Source organism: Ochotona princeps, chromosome 21 (assembly GCF_030435755.1).
Source record: "Ochotona princeps isolate mOchPri1 chromosome 21, mOchPri1.hap1, whole genome shotgun sequence".
In the NCBI taxonomy this organism is placed as follows: domain Eukaryota; kingdom Metazoa; phylum Chordata; class Mammalia; order Lagomorpha; family Ochotonidae; genus Ochotona; species Ochotona princeps.
Window position 1 is genome coordinate 34781109 of NC_080852.1, and position 26695 is coordinate 34807803.

Genomic DNA, 26695 nt, shown 5'->3' on the forward strand with positions numbered 1-26695 from the left:
ACCGGCCGCCCGGCGGGGCGTCCTCACGGCCTGGCCCGCAGCCGCAGCAGGCGGAGTCTCCCCTCGCCGGATGAATTCCCGGAAGTCCCCTGAGCTACTGCCACCATGGCCAGCTTCGGGGACGCGGCTTTAACCTCCCCCCCCCAGCGCGGGGTCGATGAAGGGTGAAATCAGGAAACTCTTGTAATCTTCACAGTCCTGCAGACGGCCTCACAGTGTGGGGCAAACATGGGGAGTCACGCAAGTCTGTCTCAAGCGCTGGTGGACACCTCAATGAGGCTTCCCAGGGTTGCCCTATCTTAGGATTCCTGAAAACAGGCACTGCAGATACTCCTGTCACAGCTGTGAAGGGGCTGAGAGTGTGGACAAGAGATCACGAGCCAAGAACACCTGGTGTGATGGTTTATCTTGGAGCTGCTGTGGGGTGGGCAGCTAGTTGGGGGTCAGGGCTTGAAGCCACTCCCCCTCCACCTAGGCGTCCCTTCTGCGAACCTGTCATCAGATGGAACCCAAGAGGGGGTGGTATCGCACTGTTGCGTTGCCACTGCCCTCACAAAGGCCCGTGATGGCGAGGGGCTGCTCGCTTGGTCGTGTGCTTCTGTCGGCCTGGCACTCTGACTGTTGGCCTCCCCAGTTCCTGCTTGCTCTCTGGCCGCCCAGACTCCAAGGATAGTCGGCCTCTGAATGTCTGTATTCCTCACTCTCAGTTCACTCCTTGAGCGAGTCATTGAAGATGTTAATGCCAAGATGCTTTGTGTTTCTAATTTTTGTACTTTCCAGAGTCCCGAGGTAAGGCCTAGCAGTAATGGAATGTGGACAGCAAAGCCAGGAAAAAGATGAATGTTTGCAGCTTTGTGAGTCCAGGTGTTCACTGTGTCTCAGGATAACTTAGATTGCTAGGGAAGCTGGGACAAAGGTCTTCAGTTTATCAGATGGTCTTCAGGGTAACGGTTTGTTCCTCTTAGGGTTTAGGTTCAGACTAGATTGCCATATAGACTTGTTATTTGCTAATTTCTAGTTGGCCGTGTTACCACCAAGCTTGGTTAATAGAGATGCCTTAATACACCCTAAACTTGTCTGGCGAGCAACCCACAGCAATCCAGTCCCCTTGCTATCTCTCCTTCTTGTCTCCCTCTGGTTGTAAATTCTGGAGGAAGGCTCCCTTAACTCCAAAACTGTCTTCTCTCGGGCCCGGCAGTGTGGCCTAGCGGCTAAAGTCCTCGCCTTGAACGTGCCAGGATCCCATATGGGCACCGGTTCTAATCCCAGCTGCTCCACTTCCCATCCAGCTCCCTGCTTGTGGCCTGGGAAAGCAATCGAGGACGGCCCAATGCTTTGGGACCCTGCACCTGTGTGTGGGAGAGCTGGAAAAAGTTCCTGGCTCCCGGCTTCGGATCGGTGCAGCACCAGCCGTTGCGGCTCACTTGGGGAGTGAATCATCGGACGGAAGATCTTCCTCTCTGTCTCTCCTCCTCTCTGTATATCTGTAATAATAATAAAAAAAAAGTTGTCTTCCCTCTTCCCCCTTTGTTCAGGTTGTAAATTGCTGTTACTCTTCCTTTTTGGCTGTAAGTCTAATTAACATAGGAAAACCAACCCTAGAGATTCTTAGTTCCACCCAAGGTAGTGATTAACAACAGCTTGCATATTTTGGCCTTTGACACCAAGGCTTTTTGGGATAGAAGTTTGTATGTTCTTAGACAAGGTGCATCATCCTAAAAGCGTGGATGGCCGCAGTGTAGTTTATTAATAAAATCATTTCTCTGTTAAGCATCTTCTCATTGTTCAATTAGTCCTGACACACCTGACACTCCAAGCTGTTCTTCCCCATCACCTCCCAGCAGGTGGGCAACACCAGCCCACACCCCATCTCCCACCTTGGCCCACAGCAGTTCCCATCTGCCCACTCTCACAGCAGAGGGGCTGTTACTAAGATGTTGGCATTCCCCAGACAAACCTTCAGGGTCTTGGTCTCTGGGCTTGATGCTGGTCGGGGAATGAGCAGGAGAGGATTCTACCATGGGGTGAGCAAGGGCCAAGGGCTGTGGATACAGGGAAGGAGGAGTGCTGTACTGGGTGGTAGGTGGTCTCAAAGGGGAGGTAGATCCCTATGCACAAGTCTCTTAGTAATTATTCCATAAATACATGCTGATTTATTTCAGGCAGAAGATGGCTTCTTTGGGGATAAATTCTAGAGGAGGTGCCAGCATTTTATTCATTTGCAATGCCCATTCACTGGCAGGCAGGACAGCAAGATCTAGGACAAGTCAAAATGATCCCCTAGTGGAAAAAAAAAGCCCCAACAGTTGTGAATGGGGTCAAATAAAAAATGCAAAATAATTCCTAATTACTTTTCTACCCAGAAGCTTGTGAAGGGGTTTTCACCCATTTCATGGCCAAGGTGTCACTCCCACTTAGTCTTGGGGGAGAAAAGGGATTAGAAAAGGACAGACGCCAGCTGATCCCTTAGCCCACAGATGCCAAGATAACGTCCACTGGAAGCTCTTCTGAACTTCTGGCTGTTACTTGCATGGTCACTGTGTCCAAGAGCAGCAGCCGGGCGCGCACCAGGATGTCATGGCCACCCCGGAAGACACCTAGAGAGGAAGAGAGAAGTGCAGGTGGCAAAGGTAAGAGGAAGCCCACGGAAGCAGCAGGACTGCTGGGGGTCAGGGGGGCGTCCCGCAGGCATGCCCAAGGCTTGTGCCTCATGGACCTCTCTGAGCCTCTGTGGGAGCAGAGGGGTGTCTGTCCCCTAAGTTTCTGCCACGATTTAGCACATACCTCTTATCAGAGGCCCTATCAGGAGAAAACCACAAAGCAGGTGTCTGCAAGACCCAGGGGACTGGGTTGTTTCAATGCGGCCAGAAATTATGGGCTTGGAGCCTGTCAGCTGTGAGCAGGGCACTGAAGTGAAACGTCCTCCCAGACCCCAAGTCCCATTTCCTTTTGTTAACCGTTTAACGGTGACATCTTAGAGAAAGGAACATACAGACACAAAAGCATTTATAAATAAAATGTTCTATCTGGAATTTGCATGAAAGTCATCTGGGGGGGCATGAGTGTGGACGCAGGTGCTGGCAGTCACTAGTGCTGGAAGTTTAAGTACATGGGATTCACTGTAACTCCTATATGGGAGACCCCAAAGAAGTTCCTGGCCCCTGGTTTCAGTCTGGCCCAGTTCCAGCAGTTATAATCATTTGGGGATTGAATTCATAGATGGAAGATCTCTCCCTCTTCCTCTCTATGTCCATCCCAGTCTCTTTCTCCCTCCCTGCCTCTGTAATTCTGCCTTTAAAATAAATAAGACAAAGCTTTTAAAAAATTTTAAAATTATATTTTATCACATATATTTTCTTTTTTAAAAACTGAGGAAGCTCTACATATTCACAGCAAAGATCTTTTTTTTTATTATTATTACAAAGTCAGACATACAGAGAGGAAGAGAGACAGAGAGGAAGATCTTCTGTCCGATGATTCACTCCCCAAGTGAGTCGCAATGGGCCAATACGCGCTGATCCGAAGGCAGGAGCCTGGAACCTCTTCCAGGTCTCCCATGCGCAGGTGCAGGGTCCCAATGCGTTGGGCCGTCCTCCACTGCCTTCCCAGGCCACAAGCAGGGAGCTGGATGGGAAGTGGAGCTGCCGGGATTAGAACCGGCGCCCATATGTGGATCCCGGCGCGTTCAAGGCGAGGACTTTAGCCACTAGGCCACGCTGCCGGGCCCCACAGCAAAGATCTTTAAGATGCACTGTGTAAACAACAAAAATAAGGTGTACTTTGTGCTGCAGAGCAATGCAGTTGCACAAAATGCATACTTGTACAAAAATGTAATTTTACAAAATGAGTTTAAGAATGGGTGTTCTGGGCCCGGCGGCGTGGCCTAGCGGCTAAAGTCCTCGCCTTGAAGGCACCGGGATCCCATATGGGCACCAGTTCTAATCCCAGCTGCTCCACCTACCCATCCAGCTCCCTGCTTGTGGCCTGGGAAAGCAGTCAAGGACGGCCCAAAGCTTTGGGACCCTGCACCCGCGTGGGACATCCGGAAGAGGTTCCTGGTTCCTGGCTTCGGATCGGCCCGCACCGGCCTGTTGCGGTTCACTTGGGGAGTGAATCATCGGATGGACGATATTCCTCTCTGTCTCTCCTCCTCTCTGTATATCTGACTTTGTAATAAAAATAAATAAATCTTAAAAAAAAAAAAAAAAAAAAAAAAAGAATGGGTGTTCTGGGTCTGATGTGATAGTGCAGCGGTTGAAGTCCTTGCCTTGAACGCACCAGGATCCCATATGGGCGCCGGTTCTAATCCTGGCAGCTCCACTTCCCACCCAGCTCCCTGCCTGTGGCCTGGAAAAGCAGTCAAGGACGGCCCAAAGCTTTGGGACCCTGCACCCGCGTAGGAGACCTGGAAGAGGCTCCTGGCTTCAGATTGGCTCAGCTCTACCTGTTGCGGCCACTTGGGGAGTGAACCATCGGATGGAAGATCTTCCTTTGTTTCTCCTCCTCCCTGTATATCTACCTTTCCAATAAAAATAAATAAAACTTCAAAAAAAAAAAAAATGGGTGTTCCTGTTAGCTTTTCTCACTACAAAAGAATTGGAAGGCCATAGTGGCATTGTACTGGAAACTCTACATGCGGGCTGGAAGGATGCCGGAATGGCTGGCAGCAAGGAGGGTACGCATCCCTATCCTTTCTTTATCCTTTGTGAACTTTAAATGTTTATTTTTTATCTACTTAAAAGGCAGAGAGACAGAGATCGAGACCTTCCATTTGCTGGTTTACTCCCAAATGCCCCACCATAAGCAGTGTTAGGCCAGGCCAAAGCCAGGAATCTGAAACTCCAGCGACATCTCCTGTGTGGGTAACAGGTCCAGACACTTGAGCCATCATCTGCTGCCTCTCAGGATGTGTTAACAAGTAGCCCGACTAGAAGTGGAAAAGACAGGAAATACAGGCAGTGACTTGAACCATCATCTGCTGCCTCTCAGGATGCGTTAATGAGAAGCCCAACTAGAAGTGGAAAAGACAGGGAACACAGGCAATCCAGGCAGTGACTTGACACTGTGCCACACCACCTCCCCCTCGGCCGGAAACACTGGGTGAATTTTAAAGGTTCTGGATTCTGTTCTTCCTGTTCCCAGGGCTGTCATCAGCCCAGGCTCCAGGCATCCCACCTGAAGATGCTGCTTACCGGCCAGGAGCAGTGTGTGGGTGTTCTTGTTATCAGGCACTTTGTCTGACCTCTCGCAAGGGTGCATTCCCAGGAACTTCACAATATTGCCCACAGCCTCTGTGGATAGAAACCCGGAAACTGTTCAGCCATGCATCTTGTCTCCCATGTGGGCCACCACCCCTCTGTGCTCTAAATGGCTTTCAGTGAAGTAGCAGTGGATATGGTCTAGCCATGGCCCAGGTCCAAAGTAGGCAAAGGGGAGGTACACATCAACAGTAGCCAAGGGCCACCCAGGGTTGTCTAGAGAGAACATCCCCAAGACTGTTACCTTCAAGTGTCTTGATGGTAGACAAGGTGAACGTTTCCTCCTTTTCAAACTCGTCCCCTACCTCATCCCAGGCTGCCTCGAAGTTCACCTTCATGACCTTCTGGATGTGATCAGCTACAGTGACTTCCAGGTCCTCTAGCTGGAGAGAGGGAGGCAGATGTTAGGTACCCCAGGATGCTACTCTCAGCACACCTTGGGGCCTCAGAGCTCTTCTCTTCCAGTGAGTTGCCCAGCAGAAATCCAAGAGGCTTTGAGGATGTGCTAGGCCAGGCAACACAAAAGCAGCTGGATTGGGAGGTTATCTGTCCTCAAGCACTCACACCAAGTGCTGACCCTTCCATGGAAAACATGCCAACCTCAATTACCAGTCCTCCATCACTTTCCATCTTAGAGTTGTCAGCTGTGGGGTCCTTCCTGGATCGACCCGGAGTCAGTGGCTCAGTGACCCGTGAGCAGGGGTGACATGGCAGTGCTCACACTAAGGTCTCCCTCCCGGAGGCCAGTGAGCTTCTCAAGGGCAGCGGTCATTTCTGAGTCAGCAAATCCTGCCCCGACCCCAGTTGTGTCGTCTGGACCGAGTATATACTGAGCTCCATCTCCATCTCAGCTGTGATGACCATAAACCGATACATTTAGTACTCCCTCCCACCCACTTTGGATTGATGGTTCTGCTTGGGGGTTCCCACTTATTCATCCAACAGATGTTCACCACCCCCCAATTTGTGCCTGTGTAAGGTGTACACAAGACCTAGCTCCTAACAGAACCTTAGGCCAATTCCAGCCTTAGGGTCATTTCTGGTTCACAGAAGGCCCACCAGAAGCTCCAGGATGACAGGAAGGCCAATGTCAGATGTCGTACACCACAATCATCCCTCTAGAGTTTTAAAAAGGCCTGACCCCTGAGGCTCATGCCATGGTTTATCACATAAAGCCTCCACCTGCAGCACCAGCATCGCATATGGATGCTGGTTTCAGTCCTGACTGCTTCACTTCCCATCCAGCTCCCTGCTAATGGCCTGGGGAAGCAGCAAAGGTTGGCCCAAGTCCCTGGGCCCCTTTACCCGCATGGGAGACTCAGGAGAGGCTCCTGCCTTGGTTATTTGATGAGTGAACTAGGGAAAAGAAGATCTGTCTCTAGTTCTCTCTGTAACTCTGCCTTTAAAACAGAAATAAATAAATCCTCAGAACAAAAATGCTTGACCCATAAGGACAGCACCAAACAACTGTTCCACAGTCAAATTCCAGAAGGATCCTGCACTCAACTTCTACCGAGCTTGGGGAGGAGGTGTGCAGGACAGGCCAGAACAGCCCAGGTCAGCCCAGCAGGGCAAATGAGGCCTACCTTCACTCATTCTATTTCTAGATATTTAACCTAAGGAAATAGTCTGAAATACTGACTAAAAGCTGTACCAAAAGGGATGTTCAATGTACCACTATAAATTAGTGAATATCTGAAATCCCAAATACTGAGAATTTGGGGATTTAAATGCCCAGCATTAAAGGAGCAAAAAGGTCAAGTGAGCTGTGATACTGCTATTTATGGAACAGTTTAAAGCCATTAAAAACTGCGTCTGTGAAGTATCTGTATGCTACTGGAAAATACATGAAGGTTTTTAGCAGAAATAGCAAGATCTATGATATTCAAAATCACCTCAATTACACAACTATCCCTAAAAGTGTCCCTACCAAGGATTATGGATGTTTTCTTGGTTATACTTTGTCTTGTACTTCATTTTTGTTTCAGAAGAGCTGTCCAGAGCAGGGAAAGGATTCATTTGCTCTGGCTGTCAGCTTCACGAGAGAGCTGCCTTGGATTCAAAACCAAGCCTCCTTCTGCTGGCTTCTTACCACATACTCATCCTCGTAGCCTTCGTCATCAGTCTCCCCAGTGGTGGGGTCACAGTCCTTGACAGTGAACTTCATCATGCAGCTGAAGGTGCAGGCCACTATGGGAAACAAAGTCTGGGGTCGGTGGAATATCCCCCGAAGCTACGAGGGCACGAGCTTCACTCCCTCACCGAGCAAATGGCCGCAGCCTACCCTGTGGCCTCTGCGACATTTCTAGCAGCCGCGATATGCCATCCCACCCCACCAGGCTAGACAGGGGCACTGCTTGTAAAGTTCCTGCCTGGGTCCAAGGAAGGAAAATAGCAGTAAACTGATGACACAGGATGGCAACAGCAGCCCTACCGGATCACTGTCCATGGCCTGGAAAAGCACTGGCAGGAATGGATCTGAGATGTCTGAGCCTGTCTTCAGGAACAATGAGGTACAATCTAACCTGAGCCTTGCTTCCTGCCTACACAGAGAGGTACAGCAGTCCTTATGCTTATCCCCACAGATTTGCTATGAGGATAAATCACACATGTAAGTAGCTCATACTTGACCCGTATTATTCTCAGGTCTGAAATCTAGAAGATGAAGTTCTTACAGAAGACAAATAATTGGTTTTCAGCAGCCCACCCCATGCACTCCAAAAGGCCGGCAGCCTTTGGAGTGGAGCTTACCAGTTGTGGGGTCTTCCTTGGGCAATGCCACCAGTGTGTAGCAGGTCCCAGGCTGGTTATAGGGCAGGCTCCGGGCAGGCACGTAACAAAGCACCTCATAGGCCTCGGTGGGCTCCATCTGCACGGTGACGTTCTCCAGGGTTTGGTCATTGAGTGTGTTTGTGCAGTCAAACTGGCCCAGGGAGGAGAGGAGCTAAGATACTGCTCTAGGTCCAAGAGAAGTCACAGAGCAAGGGCCAGGAGGTTCCCCCCTTCTGCTGTGAGCCATGCTGACTCCCACTAAAGAGCCACACAGGAGCCAGAAGGGTCCTTGGGAAATACTCATGGATGCCAGGACCAGAGGCTGTCATCCAGCTGGGCGCCAGTGTGGGAATGCCAGGATGCTACAGGCCCCACTGTACAGACTGGGAGCCCCTCCCTGGGCACAGGCCCCAGCAAGATTTCAGCCGCTCTGCTCACCTGGAACACCATGTGATCGGCGAAGGTGTGCTTGGTGCAGCGGACGACATACTCCGTCTCTGACTCAGTGAGTGCCGCAGGCTCGGGCGAGGACTTGAAGAGGGGCCCCAGACCCTGGAACTCGGGCACTGCCGCCAACTGCTCTGGAAACCACAGGCCAGTCACTCAGCTAAGTGGGTTCAACCCTCAGGCTAAGTGGGTTTCCAATAAACCTCAACATCAGTCCTCCAGGTCTTCCACCCTACTGGAGACGGGCGGATGCGTACATACGAGGGCTGCTCAGTTATCTGAGTATAGTGGTACCTTATTTCCCTGACTTTGCTCACAATGTGCCATCTCCCAGGAATATGCCCCACCCCCAGAGCCAGCAAGAACCTGACAAGCAGTTACCAAAATCCTAGACTCAATTCCATTTATGGACAGTATCTTTAAAATTTATTTGAGGGCCTGGCACGGTAGCCTAATGGCCGAAATATATTCCTTACATGTGCCGGGATCCCATATGGGAACCGGTTTGTATTCCGGCAGCTCCATTTCCCTTCCAGCTCCCTGCCTGTGGCCTGGGAGAGCAATCAAGGACGGCCCAAAGCTTTGGGACCCTGCATCCTCATGGGAGACCCAGAAGAAGCTCCTGGCTTCAATCGACTTAGCTCTGGTCATTGGGGCCACTTGGGGAGTGAACCAGCAGATAGAATATCTTTCTGTCTGTCTCTCCTTCTCTGTGTAAATCTGACTTTCCAATAAAAATAAAATAAAACTTATTAAAAAACGCATTTGAAATGCAGAGAGACAGAAAAAGAACAGCTGGGTGAGGTGGTGAACTCAGGGAACAGCAGAACTTCATGAAGCCGAAGGGGCACATGCTAGCACTGAAAGTAAGAATTCTGTGGAGATAACCGTCCGCAATCACACTCCGCCTCTCCTGTTAAAAAGGCAAGGCCACAGGAGGGCATTGGATGTCACAGTTAAGCTGCTGCACACAATGTCTCATTCCCACACTGGCATGCCAGTCTTGACTCAGTTTCCTGCTAAAGGGGCACCCTGGGAGGCAGCAGACAATGGCCCAAGGACGTGGGTCCTTGCCACCCACAGAGATCTGGATTGAGTCAAAGGTTCCTGGTATTTGTGGATATTTGGGGGGGTGATTTAGAGGATAGAAGATTTGTTTATTTCTCTCCAATAAACAGAAAGAATAAAGGAACAATGCCAGGCCAGCCGAACAGATGGATGCCTAAACAAGGTTTTATGACAGTGTGGACCTAACCCACAGGGACCCGCAAAATGGACCAGTGTCTCTGGACTCCAGCTGTTCTCAATCAGATATCCTGAGCACTCAGAAGTGGGACCCAGTGACAGTTCTGAGCCAAATCTTTTTTTTTTTTTAATAAAGCAAACATTTATTAAACTATAATAAAAAAATAATTTTAATCATTTACTTGTTTTTGTTTGAAAGGAAATGTTTACAGAAGAGAGTCAGAGAAAGAGCGAATCTTTCACCTGCTGGTTCACTCTCCAAATGGCCATGATGGCTGGAGCTGGGGCTGGTCTGAAGCTGGGAGACAGGAGCTTCTTCTGAGTTTCCCTCATGGATGCAGAAGCCTAAGGACTTGTTACCAGACCATAAGTAGAAAGCTAGACTGGAAGCGGAGCAACCGGACACAGACCTGTGTCCATATGGGATAGTGGCCCTGCAGATGGAAGCTTAACATACTATACCACCAAGTCGGTCCCTGAACCAAATCTTCGTATCTGTGCAACCTTGGATAAATCACTTTCTCTTAACTTTCAATCCCTCAGATTCTAAAGGACCTAGCAACCGTCTCGTGAGGGTCAGGTGTGATGATCTAAAGCATTCTCTGGGACCCAGTCCTCAGGAGAAATCCAGTAAAATGTCTGCTTTTAATTCCTCTGAACGGCTCAAGTGCAGGTCTTCCATGCACATGTGGAGCTGTTACTCACCCTGGAAGATCTCCTGCCGGGTGGCGGCCACCTTCTCAGGCTGCTTGACTGCTGTGATGGGGGTGCTTTCTGTAGGAGCAAATGCATGTCAGTCATGGGCAGTGTGGCTGTGGATCCAATGCTGCGAAGTGGTGATTATAAAGCAAAACCCCTGAGAGTGTGGCACTGAGAACATGTAAGGAAAACAGCAAGTGTTTTGGAGTATGAGGCTCCACCTCCTTGACGCAGAGGTAGCAAGGATTACCCCCTCCTCTCGTACAAGCCCAGTTGTCCTGGCTAGGCCTGTGGCTGCACGACCAAAACAGAGCCCTTGAGCAGAAGCCTGGACCTGCGGGCCTGTGGGAACCTTACCTGTTCTCTGCTCTGCCATGGGTGTGGTGGCCAAGGGCACAGACTTGAGGTCAAAGGGCTTTTCCGATGGCTCCAGAGTGTACTGCTGCAGCGCTCTCTCCAGGCCAGGGATGGACACAGTCAGACCTAGGGGCAGTGGAAGGAAGGGCAGCCTGTCTGAAAGGTGGCACAGAGTGTGCGCCGAGGACTCCCACAGAAAAGACCGTAGCCCGAAGCTGTGGGAATGGCAGATGCTGGGTGTATGATCCTGAGGAATCAGGCAACCCTTCGAGCCTCTGCCTTCCCATACACCTTTCCTTCACGGGATTGCTGCGAGGAGAAAATGCAGACACAAAACCATGGATGGAAGGCAAAGCACTGTGGAGACCCAAGTTTTTCTTACTGACTTTGTTTCAGCTCCCTGGGCTGTCTACGCAGGCCAGTGTGAGCTGGGGAGGCGACTGTGATAGGCCAGCCTCTGGCTTCCCCTGCCCAGGGAGGGGGCGCCTGCTTGGGAGCGCTGAGAAGGAACACAGCTCCAGTACGATGCTGGATCAGACGGGTGGGAAAGGCTCACCGTTCAGGATGTAGCCTGCATTGAGAGCCTTCTGTTTCTGCTCCAGGACATTCAGATAGAAGGTGGCTCGGTCCCTTACTTCATTGTCATCGTCCATCACACACCTGCAGCAGGAACAAAGGCTTCTGACTGGGGCCTAGCAGGAATGGCCCTAAAGGGCTTTGTCAGGGGGTGGTGGGAGGAAGCAAGTCTCTTAAAGCTCTGGCAGCTTGTGGCAACCAGGCAGGTCTTAAACAATGGCATCAAAATACACAGAGGGCCCCATGAGGCTAATGGGCCAGGAGGTGGCTATGTCTGCATCCTCTTCCTGAAGCCCAGCCAGAGAGGGTGACAAGCCTCCTCACCCAACAGCAAATGTCAAAACGTGTTTAATGGGACCCAGTCCCATTAAACTCCACACTTAGGTATATGCTCAAGACACAAAAAACTGTATGTTCACAGACAACTCTGTACTCAAGTATTCATAAAGCATCACACATAATAGCCAACAACTGGAAATAACCCAGATAACCCATCAACTGAGAAGTAGAGAAAATGTGGTGTAGCTATGCAAATGAGCACATTCCACAATAAAAACCAATAAAGTACTGTGGCAGTATAAGCATGGATAAACTTTAAAAACATTGCTGAAGGAGCCAGTTCAACACAAAAGGCTCCCACGTCATGACTGCGCTTCTACACAACATCCAGAAGCAAACCCATAACAGAAGGTTGACTCTGCGTTGCCTGGTGCTGGAAGCACCTGTGTATAGATATGGGGTGGATTTCTTTTCAGGGCGGTAAATATATTTCAAAGTTAGGCTGTGGAGATGATTCTACAACTCCATGAATACACTAAAAGAAAAAAAAAACCCCATCAAACTATACATAGTGAATTGTATGGTACGCATACTATATCTTAATAAGCTATTTTTAAAAACTGAAAATTAATTCAAGTTAAAAACAGTCCCCTCTGGGTGGTGGGATGTGTATAATACTGTTGTCCATGCTTTCCTAAGCCTTCTATTCTTTCTTTACCATCAATAACTACGCAGCTTTCCCCCCCGATTTTAGCACAAAGAGATAAGGAAAGTCACCTTGGGCCTGCGGGAACACTCTCAGGTCCAGAGTCCTTGGCTCTAGACTCACCTCTTTAGCAGTACCAAGATGCTGGGTAACATCTCCTCGTTCTGGGCACCGAACTTTGCCAGAGCACTCACCGCACCTGTGATGAGGGATCATGAAGTCAAGATGATTTACCCACGTGTTCCAACACCTCATCACGTGAGCATTCCCAGGGGTCTTCATTCAGGCACAAGACATTCAGGCCAGGAGGCCCAAAGTCAATGTGAGGCCCCGGGTGGGTCTCAGCACCACCTGGACCCCAACTTCCTCATCACTGGGGACGGTGGCTCTCCTTTGAGGGCTACAGGCACTTTTTGTTCTTATTTCCACCCTCCAGATATACTTCCAGAGACTGAGAGATCTTCCTACTGGTTCTCTCCTCAAATGCCCACGATAGCTGGGGCTGGGCCAGGTGAAAGCCAGGAACCTGGGACTCTCTGGGTCTCTGGCTGAGTATGTGAGCCATTCACCACTGGCTGCCCAGGCATATTAGCAGGGAGCTAGATCAGAACCACAGCAGCTGGGACGCCAGCTCACACTGTGATATGGGACGCTGGTGTCACAAGCAATGCCTTACCCTGCTGACCATGATGCTGGCCCTAGAAGCGGCTTCTTACCTGTTGTGCCAAATGCTCACCCCAAGAAAATAAATTTTAAAAAGTGAAGAACAAGGTGGATGCTCACTGAATTGTCCCTATATAAAAGCTGAATTTTATGTCACCAAAATTATTACTGAAGAAAAAAAAAAACCTGAAATCTATCACGGTGTTCTCGGTTATGAGAAATGCCCAGGATTCCAAGGGGGGCTCAAACCACTTTGAGGGGGCATTCACTAAACAAGCTAAGAGCCCACGGTCAGCTCTGGCTCAGCCTTACCTGCCCGAACCTCCTCGTGCTCCAAGACTACTCGGTTGTAGATGAAGCGGATATACTTGGAGGGGTTGTTGGTCTTGGGCCCCTCCTGGCCCAGGAGATGCAGGATGCGAGTGGCCAGCACAGTGAACTCGCAGTCCTCGATGAACTCGCACAGGTGTGACAGTCCTGTCTCCTTGCTTTCTGAGTTCTCCTCAATGATGCTGATGATGCAGTCCACAATGGCGCGCTTGTACTCAAAGCCGCCCTGCAGCGAGAGGGGTTGAGCTAAGGCCCAGAGCCATCAGGCTCAGTGACAATGGCACAGACACACAACCTGCAGGTGGAGCACCTGCTCTCTAGGGCACTACCTCTTCTCATATAAAACAGAAAGCTCAGGCTGAATGGCTGCTGAAGCCTCCCCCACCCTACTTTAAAAATGATTTATTTATTTCAAAGTCAGAGATACAGAGAAAGGGAGAGAGAGATTGTCCATTTGTGTGTTCACTCTCCCAGTGGCCACAAAGTCAGGGCTGGACCACACTGAGCCAGGAACCTAGAAATCCATCCAGATCTTCCTCATGAGTGGCAGGGTCCTAAGCCCTGGGACCATTTTCTGTTACCTTCCCAGGCACATTAGTAGGGAACTGAAGTGAAGTGGAGTAGCTGGGACTTGAGCCAGGGCTCATAAGGGATGCTGACACTGTAGGTAGCAGCTAAGCCCACTGCACAATGCTAGGTCCAGACTCCCAGTCCTAATAGTAGATAGTTTAATAAAAACATCATAGGTCCTACTTTTCTTTCCAACTCTGAGTCAAAAGGCAGAACAGGTGGTACAGTTATTATGGAAAAGAGAATGGTGACTCCCTTAAGATATTAAACTCAGAATTACCATCTGCTACATTCCTTTTCTGCATATATTCTCAAATTAATTGACAGTAGGGTCCAAAGCTATCTGTGCCCTCCTGCTCACAGTGGCATTACCCATAGTAGCTAAAGTGTAGTAGTAGCCTAAGTGTTAATTATTCCTTTATTTGAGAGGCAAAGAGACACAGTGAGCAATACAGACGGGCCTCTCATCTTGGGCTCACCCTGCAGATGCCTGCAGCAGCAAGGGGCGCACCTGGGAGGTGGGAATACAACCTACGTCTCTCACCCGTGGCACCTGAACCACCACTGCAGCCTCCAAGGACCTGCACTGGCAGGAAGCTGGCGTCAGGAGTTGGAGCTGGGAATCACATCCTAGTCCTCCAATGTGGGAAGCAGGCATCCTACATGCTAGCAGAGATGCCTGCCCCATGAAGCATCCACTGAGAGATGGATGAAAAAATAAAATGCAGTTCATCCATATGATGGAGTTATTCCTCATTCTTTAAAAGGAAGAAAGTTCTGACATATGCCACAGCATGGATAAAAGTAAAATCAGCCAGTCAGAAACGGACAGAAAGAAGTGCCCATGCTGGGGCTCGGCGCAGTAGCTTAGTGGCTAAAGTCCTAGCCTTGCCACGCACTAGGATCCATGTAGGCACCAGTTCACGTCCCGGCTGCTCCACTTCCCTTCTAGCTCCTTGCTTGTGCCTGGGAAAGCAGTTGAGGACGGCCCAAAGTTTTGGAACCGTGAACCTGCATGGGAGACCCAGAGGGGGCTCCTGGCTCCTGGCTTCAGATTGGCTCAGCTCCTGCTGATACAGATACTTGGCAAGTGAATCAGCAGATGGCAGATCTTTTCCTCTCTCTCATTCACTCTGTAAATCTAACTTTCCAATAAAAATAAACAAGTAAATAAATTTAAAAAATAAAATAAATAAAATAAAAATAAATTAAAAAAATAAGGTGCCCACTCTGGGGGCAGAGGCACCAGGTATATGGGGATCAAATCTGCTCCAAGAACACTGGCTTTTGCTCCTGTGAAATTCACCTGTTCTGTTGAATCATCCAAAAACAGTGACATAAATGAGTTAATAATTCCTATCAGAAGCAAAAACAGAACCCAAGTTGCATTTTTAGGAGCAGCTTTATAATAAAACACCCCCTTGAGCTCTTGGAATCAGCTAGAATACTTGTGTGCTGGACTCCAGCAGTGGAAACACGTGCTTTCCCATCCCTGGCGTCAGCATCACCTCAGGGCATCTGCTATGTCTTGATAGCAAGGCTGATGAGTCACACAGTTATTACTGCAATTATTAGCAATTGATGTGTGTTTACATGGCCTCTCTGCAAGGAGTTTAAAGGCTGGCTGCAGGCATCAGGAAAGCTAGCCCAGAGTACACCTTCAACAAAGAGGCTCTTGGCTCCAAGCTGAGCCCTGGAATCAGCTGCCAGGCCCACCATGTCCCCAGTGTCCCTGCTCTTACCTCTTCCCGCAGCATGGTGAACAGGAAGTTCATGAGAACAGCGTGTTTTCGAGGGTATTTCTGACACAGGGCACTGATAGCCTGGACCACCACCACCTGAGTCAAAGCGGAAAGGCATGAGCGGCAGCCCTGCTATCCAGGCTGAGCTGAGGCCTCAGTCGGGCCCTGGGCACAACACAGGGCAGGGAGCTGCACCCTCCCCCTAGGCTAGGGATCCTGAGTGTGCCAGGACAGGTGGCACCCAACTGAACCCTCAGGCCCTGGGCACAACACAGGGCAGGGAGCTACACCCTTTCCCTTAGGCTCAGGGATCCTGAGTATGCCCAGGACAGGTGGCACCCAACTGAACCCTCAGGCCCTGGGCACAACACAGGGCAGGGAGCTACACCCTTCCCCTTAGGCTCAGGGATCCTGAGTATGCCCAGGACAGGTGGCACACATGGCAGTTTCTAAGTTAGAGTCAGATCCTAGGTCTCCAAGCTCTACCTTTCTACCCAAGCCTCAGAACAAGTCTCCAGCCCGCTCCTCTCCACTTGCCTGGTTTCTCCCCGCTCCTAGTCACCTTTCTGGTCCATCTTGCTGCTTTGCTATTCTGTCCTTGGCCCTTTTCTCTTCTCACAGTCTCTCTGGTCAACTTGGATCTCAACATGCTTTCTCCAGGATGCCAATGAACCCACTTTTTTTTCTCCTGCCTGAATTTCAGACCTACGTTCCCAGGTAACTCCACCATGCCTGTAGTAGCGACCTCAGGATGGCTGCAGTCAGTCGTGACTTCTCCGAGCAGGTCAGTGGCACAACCACCATCCCAAAACAGAAAGTGGCATCATCTTTGCCAACACTCACCCCCTCAGCTCTCAGACCGTGCCCTGCCAACTGGCTCTACTCCTTGGAGAGCTCTCTTCATCCCTGCTTTCCATCCTGGGCCTGGCTCGAGCATCCTCATCTCCTCCTGGAACTGTTGCAACTGTCCATCGCCCAGTTAGCTCTCCACATTGCTCTGCATCTTTCTAAAAATCTTATTTCTTTTTATTTGAACGCCAGAACACAGAGGAAGGGAGTAGATGGGCAAGGGGAGGTGTCTTCCATCTGCTGGTTCACTCCCCAAATGCCTGCAAAGGCTGGGGCTGGGTCAGATCGCAATCAGGAGCTCCATTTGGGTCTCCCATATGGGAGCCCTTGTCTACTACCTGCCGCCTCCCAGGATGCACATCAGCTGGAAGCTAGACTGAAGAGGCAGGACTTAATCCCAAACACTCTGATAGGGAATGTGGGCACCCCATCAGCAGCCTAATCCACCGTGCAGCACCTGCCCCAGAAGGATCTTTCCAATGTACACGTCACGGAAATTTCATTTCAGCCTACAAAGTATTTTCAGATTCCAGGCAGAGATGATTTTTGCCCATGGTGAACAATCCACATTATAGAACTAATCACACTATATTATAATCAATCAGACTGTTAACTGCTCTCAGTCACACTACACAACTCTGGTTACACAACACTTGGGAAAAAACATAATTAGAGGAATTGATTAGATGGAGCTGTGGATCAGGGCTAGTGAGTAGAAACCCAAGTGGCTCCACAGCTAACATGGGAGATTGTTCTGGTGATGGTAGAGGGCCTGAACAGTGCAAGTATTTAGAAAGGGCACATTTGGGCCACACTGCGCGTGTGCACACACACACACACAGAGTAACTGAAATCTGGGTAAGCGCCACAGATTGTGCCTATGTCAGTTTCTTATATGATAATGTACCATAATATAATAATAGAATGTTCAGGAATTGTTACTACATTTCTTTATAATCTTCTCTGAAATTGTTTCAAAATAGAAGCTTAAGTACCAACAACAACAAAAATGCTAGAATGTGCCTCTCCAATGGAAACTCTGCGTCATGACCCGCAAGGCCAGACTGGGGTCTTGCCTGCACTGGCCCCCAGCCTTCTCTCTGATGCCCACCACGGCTTGCTCCTGCCCTCTATCCTGATGATCTCATTGCTGGCCTTCCAGATCACACTCCCTTCAGTAACGTCTGCCGTACTTCTACATTCACTGTATTCTGTCTATCACTGTACTGCTCATGCCAAAATGATCTTGTCTACTCAATTACCTATTTACTATTTATCTCTCTCGCTCTTGTATGGAAGTTGCATAATGAGAGCAATTTAGCTGTCCTGTTCACTGCCCTCTCCTCAAACTCTACTTAGCCGACAAGCAAGCATTCAGTAACTACCTGAGTGCTGCCTAAGTGAACCCCCCGACTGGCCTCTCTCACAGTACTCTTCCTCTCACAGTAGCAGGACACACTAGATGAGGGGCCAGAGGCAGAGCTGTGCACACTCCCAGAATGTGCCAACCCCCCTGAAGGGTGATGTGGCCACCTGCCCCGAGCCCTCGAGGCTGGCTGGGCTCCCTCACACCAATCCCAGCTCAAGGATGACAGATGTGGACAGCAGGTCCTCTTCCTTCCTCTGGGGGCCACAAGTGATGGTCAGAGAAGCCAGATACCTTGAACTCATCCGAGATCTCGGACATGAAGGAGGAGATCTGCTTCATGAGGCGGTCGATGCTGCTCTCACTGCCAGTCTTGAGGAGGGTGGTGATGGCCAGGGTGGCGATGCTGCGGTTTGAGTCTGTGACCAGGTTCTCCAGGTCCAGATTGCAAGCTGTCACCGCCGACGGGTGCTTCATGGCCACCTGTTTTGGAAGCATGGAGAAGAGAGTGGGACCCCGTTCTGTCACTTCACCAGATGCCTTGGCCTTCAGATGAGCTCTTCTCACCACCCAGCCTAAGATAACTGTGAGCAGGGTAGCCCCTTTCCAGCCAGGCTGGGGGCCAGGAGGCACCTCCAGCTGGATCCTCCCAACTGCCACCCCTGGACTCTGACCTTATTGAGGGTGCGGACAGCAGCATAGCGGAGAGCAGCCTTGGGCGAGCTGCAGAAGAGCTGGAGCACTGTGGGGAAAGAGGCCATGGGCTAGTTTGTTTGCTCTCACTCCTGGGCAGCTGTGGAAAGCCTCCCGGAGGGGAACAGGACACCAAGGCTGTGCAGGGGCCCTCAGGCTGCTCAGACTCAGACCCTCTGCTCAGCCCACGTCCCCGCTGATACCCCTCCTCCCAAAGGAGACAGATTCTCCCCACCTGGGTACCTGAGCCCGATACGCTTGTTAGAGCCCAGTATGCTTCACATCTTGCGAATGACAACAGCTATTTACTGAGCATCTAGTCTATGCCAGTCACAGGGCTGAGGAGCTGGCCAGTCTCACTGCTCCCTCATAACTTCTGTCAACCCCATTTTACAGACAAGGGGACTGAGGTTCACAGGGTGAGGCAACTCAAGTGCTGGGGGGTGGCACAGGCAGCATGGCATCCAGCACTTTGAGTGCTGAGGAACAAGGTCTTCTCACAGACCCCGGCTTACTGCCTACCACTGCCCTCCTTTGCCTTGGCTGCCACCAAGGCAGTGAACATATCTAGGTCTATAACGTGGCTTTTGCATTTTTTTCAAGAATTTGCTTTTGTCTTAAAATAATAGAACCCTTATTTCTGAAGGCTCTAGTTTGTATCTTCCATGATTCTGGAAATAAGGTGGATTTAATAAGAATGCTGTCATTGATCACATCCTGCCTGGAACACTGGCCCGTGAGTCCAGGAATACCACTCCTCGGAGCCTCTCCTTTCCTAGCCCTCAACAGAGCCATGGTCCGGCACAAACACGGGCACCTAACACGTGCGTTCCACCATCTGACACGCAGCACGGGGGCTTGCCTAGATGACGTGCTGAAGGCTCAATGACTAAAGCTGATACACTCTCAGCTGCTGGATTCTCCTTAATAATAGCAAACAACCATGCTGCATTCACTGCAGTGCTGGGCACCACCCCAGTAACATGTACACATCGCACGTTTACTGCTTACCATAACCCTGTGTAATAAGCATGACCATCATCTACATTTCAGAGACAAAAGGCCAGCAAAGCATGGGGATCACCCAGATTGACCGAGTTGGTAAAGGAGGCAGAGTAAGGACTCAAACTCCAGGCTCAGAGCAGCGTCTGCCCTGCCTTCCCGTCCACCTGGAATAGCTCAGCCCCAGCAGTACACAGTGGCATCACACACCCTGAGCTCCTCTGTCGGCTTTTCCTGCCTGGCTGAGCAGTCCTGCATATCAGCCTCTTCAATGGTTAGATGGAAATAAAAGTAGCCTGGCCCAGAATATACCTGTGAAAGGCTCTGGCAGGGCCCTGCCTTCTGCCCCCTTCACACTAGTTCACAACCTACTTGAAGGCATTTCCCCTCCCTCTCCCTCGATCCCTTCCCAGGGCCTGGGTACCGGTGGACGGGGGAAGGAACACCTAGTGACCTGACACGGCCGGGGCCAGCTCCTTGGCACTGCAGCTGGGCAGATTGACGATAGCAGAAGCAGCTTCATATACCACCATCTCGTGTTTGTTGCGCAGGCAGCTCTCGATGAAGTCAAACAGAGGGCTGTCACGGCTACGAGAGAACACAGGTGGCAGGAAGCTGGGGACGGCCCAGCGCGGGACGAGGAGTGAGGCATCACGTGATTGGTAAGGGCAGAGCTGTTACCTGCCGTCCTCCTCTTCCAGCTGCTTGCTGGCCACTCGGATCATCATGCAGTAGGCAAAGGGAGACTTCAGGCCATGCCGGGTGAACTTGCTGATCATCTTATTCACGGCCAGACGATCATTCTTCCGCACATGGTACAGGAGCCCCAGCGCATGGTACTGGAGGACAGGAAACAGCCATGGACACAGCACCGTGTGACCCAGCCAGTCCCTGAATCTCTCTAAGCTTTAACCTTTTGCTTTCTTTTTTCAAAGATTTACTTATCTATTTTGAAGGTAGTTACAGAGACAGTGGGACACACAGAGGTGAGATCTTCCATCTGCTGGTTTTTTCATGGACTGGTTTATTCCCCAGATGGTTACAATAGCTAGCACTTGGTCAGGCCAAAGCCAGGAGCCAGAAGCTTCATCTGGATCTCCCATGTGGGTAGCAGGGGCCCAAACAATGGAGCTATCTCCTTCTGCTTTTCCCATGCCATGAGCAGGGGCTGGATCAGAAGTGGGATAGGACATGAGATGCTGTCTCAGGCAGTAGTGTTACTGCTGTACCACAACGCAGGCTGCAGACTTCTCACCTCTAAGATAAGCTACTACACAGGGTGGCTGTGACAACTGCCCGCTGATACTCTGTACGCAGCCTCCAGAGCAATGCTTAACAAACCACATGACTATGCCTGTAGTAGTTACTGCCCCAATTTTGGCAAGCACCCTGAATACTGCTCCTAGGAGTACAAACAAGGGTTATAAACAATAACCAAATCTCAAATGTCAATTTCACTCATATAAATTAATTTTTTGTATTCTACATATTAATCACCACAAATCAAAGAAAACATGGTGTCTGTCTTTTCAGGTCTAGCTTCACTAACCATAATGGTCTCCAATTGTAACTATTTTGTTGCAGAAGACAGTTTTTTATAACTGAGTGGAATTCCATTGTGTATCTAGACCACATTTTCTTTATCTAGTTATCAACTGCTGGACAAGAGATACGATGTCTTACCGGCTAAGCCAAATAACCTGCCCCTGCCTAAATATTTTAAAAGATAGTCCCCTGCACACATCTCACCTGGACCATGATGTTGTCACTGGATGCTGCCTCCTGGGCCTCATTCACCCAGCGTTTGACCACATCAAAGCTGCACTTCAGCAGGTGCTATGGACAACAGGGCAGGTTAAGAGGCAGCCAGGAGAGATGCTTTCCCCATCACTCTTCCTAGACCCGGCCCTGTCTTCCCTCAGACCCAGCTTAGGGCCTCATCTCATCCTGTAATGGCGGATGAATTCAGGATGGTTCCAGCTTCCCACCTCCCCGCCCTGACAGATTCCCTGCCACAGCCAAATCCCAACAGTTTTTCACTCCAAGGGACATCAAGACTAATCGTATAACCTAGAGCCCCTGACTCTCCTAACAGAGAAAGCCAGCAGGATCCTCAGACTCGGGAAGACAGAAACACATTTCTTTTTCCTAGAGGAAACTGACTGCTACTTCCTTCGGTTTTCCAGCCCAGCCCCACCAGGCCCTCAGCAACAGCCACACACCAGAGAAGACACCAAGGCGGAGCTGGAGACACTGGGCACCTTGTCCACGATGGCCTGCTTCATGTAGCGCTCAATGGCCTGCAGCATGGTGCTCTGTGGAGACAAGGAGTAGGTGGGAGGAGACCCACCAAGTTCTCAGCAACCCTAACGATGGACAGTGGAGCACAGGATGACTCTGGGAGCTCCTGCTCGCCACCCACCTCCCCTGCTCCACCTGGCCCAGTGAAACAGGGGACAAGCTGCAGCCTGTGGCTGGTGAGGCCTTGGGCCTTGGCCAGGAGATGGCAATAAACTCACGTCGGTGATCTGACAGAGGGCTCGCACGGCAGGGCCCCGATAGTTGTCTTCTTTCCCGGTCATGTCCTTTGTCAGGCTGCAAGGGAGATGGTACTGTCAAAAGCAGGGGACCCAGGCCTCCTCTCCAGTTCCTGCAGCACACTCCCCTGGATTACGACAGGGCGCCTGTGCCCTCCCTCACAAGTCCACACAGAAGCCAATGGAATCTGCAGAACACTCCAAACTGAGTAGGACACTCCCCTGCTCTCACCAAATTCTCTTCGTGTCTTCCTGCTGCTACAGGCCCCGCAAACAGGACACAGAGTCCCCTAACAGGCTTTATCCCTGCTCTCTGGGCCTTTGCCTGTGCTAGTTCATCAGCCAGGACCACCCCTCATCTGTCCCTTCCATTGCTGTCCTGCAGTTTCTTACTCATCTTTCAGGGAAGCACTCAGACTTCCTTTTTTAAAGACTTATTTATCGGGCCCGGCGGCGTGGCCTAGCGGCTTAGGTCCTCGCCTTGAACGCCCCGGAATCCCATATGGGCGCCAGTTCTAATCCTGGCTGCTCCACTTCCCATCTAGCTCCCTGCTTGTGGCCTAGGAAAGCAATCGAGGACGGCCCAAGGCTTTGGGACCCTGCACCCACGTGGGAGACCCGGAGGAGGTTCCTGGTTCCCAGCTTTGGATCGGCTCAGCTCCGGCTGTTGCGGCTCACTTGGGGAGTGAATCATCGGACAGAAGATCTTCCTCTCTGTCTCTCCTCCTCTGTATATCTGACTTTGTAATAAAATAAATAAATCTAAAAAAAAAAAAAAGATTTATTTATCATACTTACATCAGAGTTACAAAAAGAAGAGAGACAGAGAGAGAGCTTCCATCTGTTGATTCACTCCCCAAATGGCTACAATTACCAGAGCTGGGCGTATATGAAGCTAGGAGCTAGAAGCTTCTACCAAGTCTCTCACATGGGCGTAGGGGCCCAGGGACTTAGGCCACTCTCCACTGCATTCCCCAGCCATAAGCAGGGAGCTGAATCAGAAGTGAAGCAGCCAGGACAAGAATGGGACCCACATGGCATGCTGGCACCACACGTGGAGGATTAGCCTGTTATGCCCCTGCACCAGCCCCGACTCAAGACTGCTCTTTTAGGAGGCCTTTCCTAGTTCAGACTCAAGCAACGTGCCCTTCTCATCTGTCCTGCCAGTCTATCGTACTCCCCATAATAAACTGTGTTGCACAGAGCTCAACACGCTGGCAGTTTCTGTCCGTTGAGGGACTGTGGAGATCCTAACAGCCATGTTTATTTGTTTTTCTCAGAGCTACACACAGGAACAGATATAGGCTGTATCTTCTAACTCACTCTGTAATGCCCCACACCTCTTCCCTACTGTGGCAAGCAGAAACAAGAGGAGGGAATCCCGGTTCGCCAGGGCAGTGACCACCCTCAATCATGTAGCTTGACACAGAAATCTACTTGGGACACAAGCCTGCTCCCCACAACTCTCGCACAATCTATGTCTAGCTTTCTAGTGTTCTCTTTGTACCCACTGAGGTCCTGGTGAGAGTCCCAGGCTAGTTCTGCTGATAAGGGTAATGAAGGGAAGACTTGTGTCCAAACTAGGCCAGGGAACTAAAGGAGAGCAGGCTCCCTGGGGAGGCAGCCACCAGGGGTCAGACTGGCTGAAGGGTGAGGGAGAGAGAACAGGAAAGGGCAACTGGCATTCCATACACGAAAATCCCACAAACCTGAGGAAAACGGCCTCTCTCAGGGGAAGCCACCAGGGGAGCCCCGGCAACCCCAGGACTCACCTGCTCGTGACGATGATGACGTCTTCTGCAATGCAGGACATCTCCTTGATGGTCAAGTAGCACATCCGACGGAGTGTGGGCTGGAAACGGGAGGGGAGAAGCCCTAATAGTCCCAGTTCAGTGAAACGTAGGAATCCTTCAGTCGACACAGATGTAACCCACACTGACACAGGTGACCAGTTTTCCTTGGCTTTCCCACCCTCCATTCTACTGCCAGCTCCCCAGGAAAGCAGAGGTTCAGGCACTTACATCATTGGATTGAAAGAGTTTGGTCATGGCAAAAAAGGCTTCGGTGGCTTCGGTGGTCCCCAGGTGTTCCCCCTGTGAAAATCAAAACAGAAGGCTAGGGCCCAGCACGGTAGCCTAGCAGCTAAAGTCCTTGCCTTGCAAGCGCCAGGATCCTACATGGGCTCTGGTTCATATTCCAGGAGTCTCACTTCCCATCCAGCTCCCTGCTTGGAGCTGGGAAGGCAGCGAGGACAGCCCAAAGCCTTGGGACCCTGCACCCTTGTGGGAGAGCCGGTAGAAGCTCCTGGCTTCAGACTGGCTCAGCTCTAGCTGTTGCGGCTGCTTGGAGAGTGAATAATTCAACGGAAGATCTTCTTCTCTGTCTCTCCTTCTTTTTTGATATCTGACTTTACGATAAAAATAAATAAATCTTAAAAAAAAAAAAAAAAAACCTGAAGGCTCAGGGGCTGGCATGGTGGTGCAGTGGGTTAAGCTGCTGACAACATCAGCATTCCATATTAGAGTATAGGTTCAAGATCTGGCTTCTCTGCTTCCGATCCAGTTCCCTGCTAAGGTGTCACCCATGTGGGAGATCCTGATGGAATTCCTGGCTCCTGTCAGCCGGGCTCATCCCTAGCTAGAGCAGCACTTGGGGAATGATCAGCGATGGAAGGTTTCTGTCACCGTCACTCTGTTGAGTCAGTAAGTACATAAACTTCAGCTTGGAATAAAGGGACACACGGAACTTCCTGCTCAATCAGCCTGGGCCAAGTCCTGAGACCCTTTAGAGACCCCCCCCCATGGGCAGCACGACCCAGTCAGACTCTGCACCCCCAAGAGCAGGGCCGCGGGCCACAATGCTACAACCACATACAGACTGTCCAAGTGCTAAAAGGTAATGACCAGTCATGTGCCCCTCCCCCAAGCCTTACCCCGTTACCTGGTTTATGAGATAAAGGATCTTGGTGAGGATGTGGGCGCATTTCCGAGGGTTGATGGGAGTTTCATTAAATACGCGGGCCTAAGAAGAAGCAAGCATGGAGATCATCTTCCAGCCAGGCTGCTCCCCTCCCAACATCCACCCCAGGAGCTGAGGCTGGAGAAGTCCCAAGGCCAAAAAATATCATGTAGCTAGTTAGTTTTCCTAACTCATTTCATAACAATTCCTCAAATTTTCCCTTAAGAATAGTTAGGGAGGGAGCCAGTGCAATGGCTCAACTGGCTAATCCTCCACCTTCAAGCACGCAGATCCCATACAAACGCTAGTTTGTGTCCCGACTGTCTACTTCCCGTCCAGCTCCCTGCTTGTGGCCTGGGAAAGTGGTGGAGGATGGTCCAAAGCCTTGGGACCCTGCACCCCTGTGGGAGACCCAGAAGAAGCTCCTGGCTTTGGATCAGCTCAACTCTGGCCATAGAAGCCATTTTGGGGAGTGAACCAGCAGGTGCAAGACATTTCTCTCTTTCCTTCTCTGTAAAATCTGCCTTTCCAACAAAAATAAAACGTTAAAATAATATATGTGAGGGAGGCACTGTGCTATACATGGCTAACTTCCAGAAATGAACAAGAACAAAAGCGTGAGCATCACGACCCGCCTCCAGGACGCAAGCCTCCCTGTCCTTCAGGGGACACTACTCTTCAAAGCAGAGTGTGGAGCGCGCCGGCGCTGCCCGCTGGACCCTCCGGCAGACACGGAGCGGACGGCACTTGCCTCTTGCAGCACTGCACTCTTCTCCAGATGCTGGAAGGGGTTGGAGCCGCCGCCTAGAGACCGGAAGATGTGCCCATTAGTGCCCACGCAGGGTCCCCGAGCCTCAGCACTGGCCCTGAAAGCTGTACAACCTGTCCACGGCCAAGAGGGTTCTCCTCCTCCAGCCAGCCAGCAGGCCCCGGAGAGTCCTTCTGTGTGTCTCTCATTCATGCAACTTCACTGAGACCCCACAGACCAGGTTCCCCCACAGCGCCAGGCACCCGGAACTAATTACAGGTGTGATGCTGTATCCTCCACTCTGCCTGCTGTGGCTCTAACATTCCCAGCTCAGGCCCCACCACAGGCCCCTCGTGCCCCGCCGTACAGCACAGGTGCAATATACTCTTAGTAGAATAAATGAACGACAGGGCCAGGGCACAGAGGCCCTGCACAGTTACGCCCGCCCCAGCGCAGCCCTGGCCATTTCCAAGAACAGAGCGCCTGCCCGACTCCTTCTGGCCCACGGGGACCCCAAGGCCCGCGGAGGGGCCGCACCTGGCCAAGCCGACCCAGGAATCGCGGCTTAAGCCTGCGCGCGCGGGCCGGGAGTGAGAACAGCAGAAGATGCTCGGGGTCCGGAGAGCTAATCCACTGCAGGCCCCCCGACCTTCAGTGGATCGCGTCCCCCTAGGGGCTCAGGAAGGACCAAGGCCCGGAGGGAACCCCGGGGAGGGTCCCTCTGCCGAGGCTACCTCACCCGATTCCTCGTCCTTCTTGTCGAATTTCTTCAACATGGTGATGCCGGGACAGACGCCACGCAGCAGCGAAAAGTCCGACGGGATGGGTGTACAGCCAAGGTCCGGCGGCCGTTCCACACGGACCACTTCCGGGCTCCGGGCGGGCCACGTCGCCCGGC

General features: G+C 51.1%; 1 protein-coding gene across 1 annotated transcript; it reads right to left on the reverse strand.

The window, feature by feature from the left end:
- Positions 1-1555: 1555 nt before the first annotated feature.
- Positions 1556-26695, reverse strand: COPG1 (COPI coat complex subunit gamma 1). The gene is made up of 24 exons (XM_004581339.3): positions 26537-26695; positions 25801-25853; positions 25032-25112; positions 24113-24184; positions 23864-23943; positions 22074-22149; positions 21777-21869; positions 21304-21390; positions 20236-20393; positions 20009-20142; positions 18534-18601; positions 18154-18342; positions 15645-15740; positions 13315-13558; positions 12463-12538; positions 11335-11438; positions 10779-10904; positions 10428-10496; positions 8469-8611; positions 8010-8181; positions 7351-7448; positions 5503-5641; positions 5193-5291; positions 1556-2597 (listed from the first exon to the last, which is right to left on the reverse strand). The coding sequence occupies exons 1-24, from the start codon at positions 26571-26573 to the stop codon at positions 2467-2469; spliced, it is 2625 nt and encodes an 874-aa protein (XP_004581396.1). The 5' UTR covers positions 26574-26695; the 3' UTR covers positions 1556-2466.

Coding starts and splice junctions, on each gene's coding strand:
- COPG1 (XM_004581339.3), bottom strand. CDS start 26,573: ATGTTGAAGAAATTCGACAAGAAGGACGAGGAATCGG. Junction 25,854..26,536: donor CAAGAAGGACGAGGAATCGG/GTGAGGTAGCCT, acceptor TCCGGTCTCTAG/GCGGCGGCTCCAACCCCTTC. Junction 5,292..5,502: donor TACCATCAAGACACTTGAAG/GTAACAGTCTTG, acceptor TTCTATCCACAG/AGGCTGTGGGCAATATTGTG.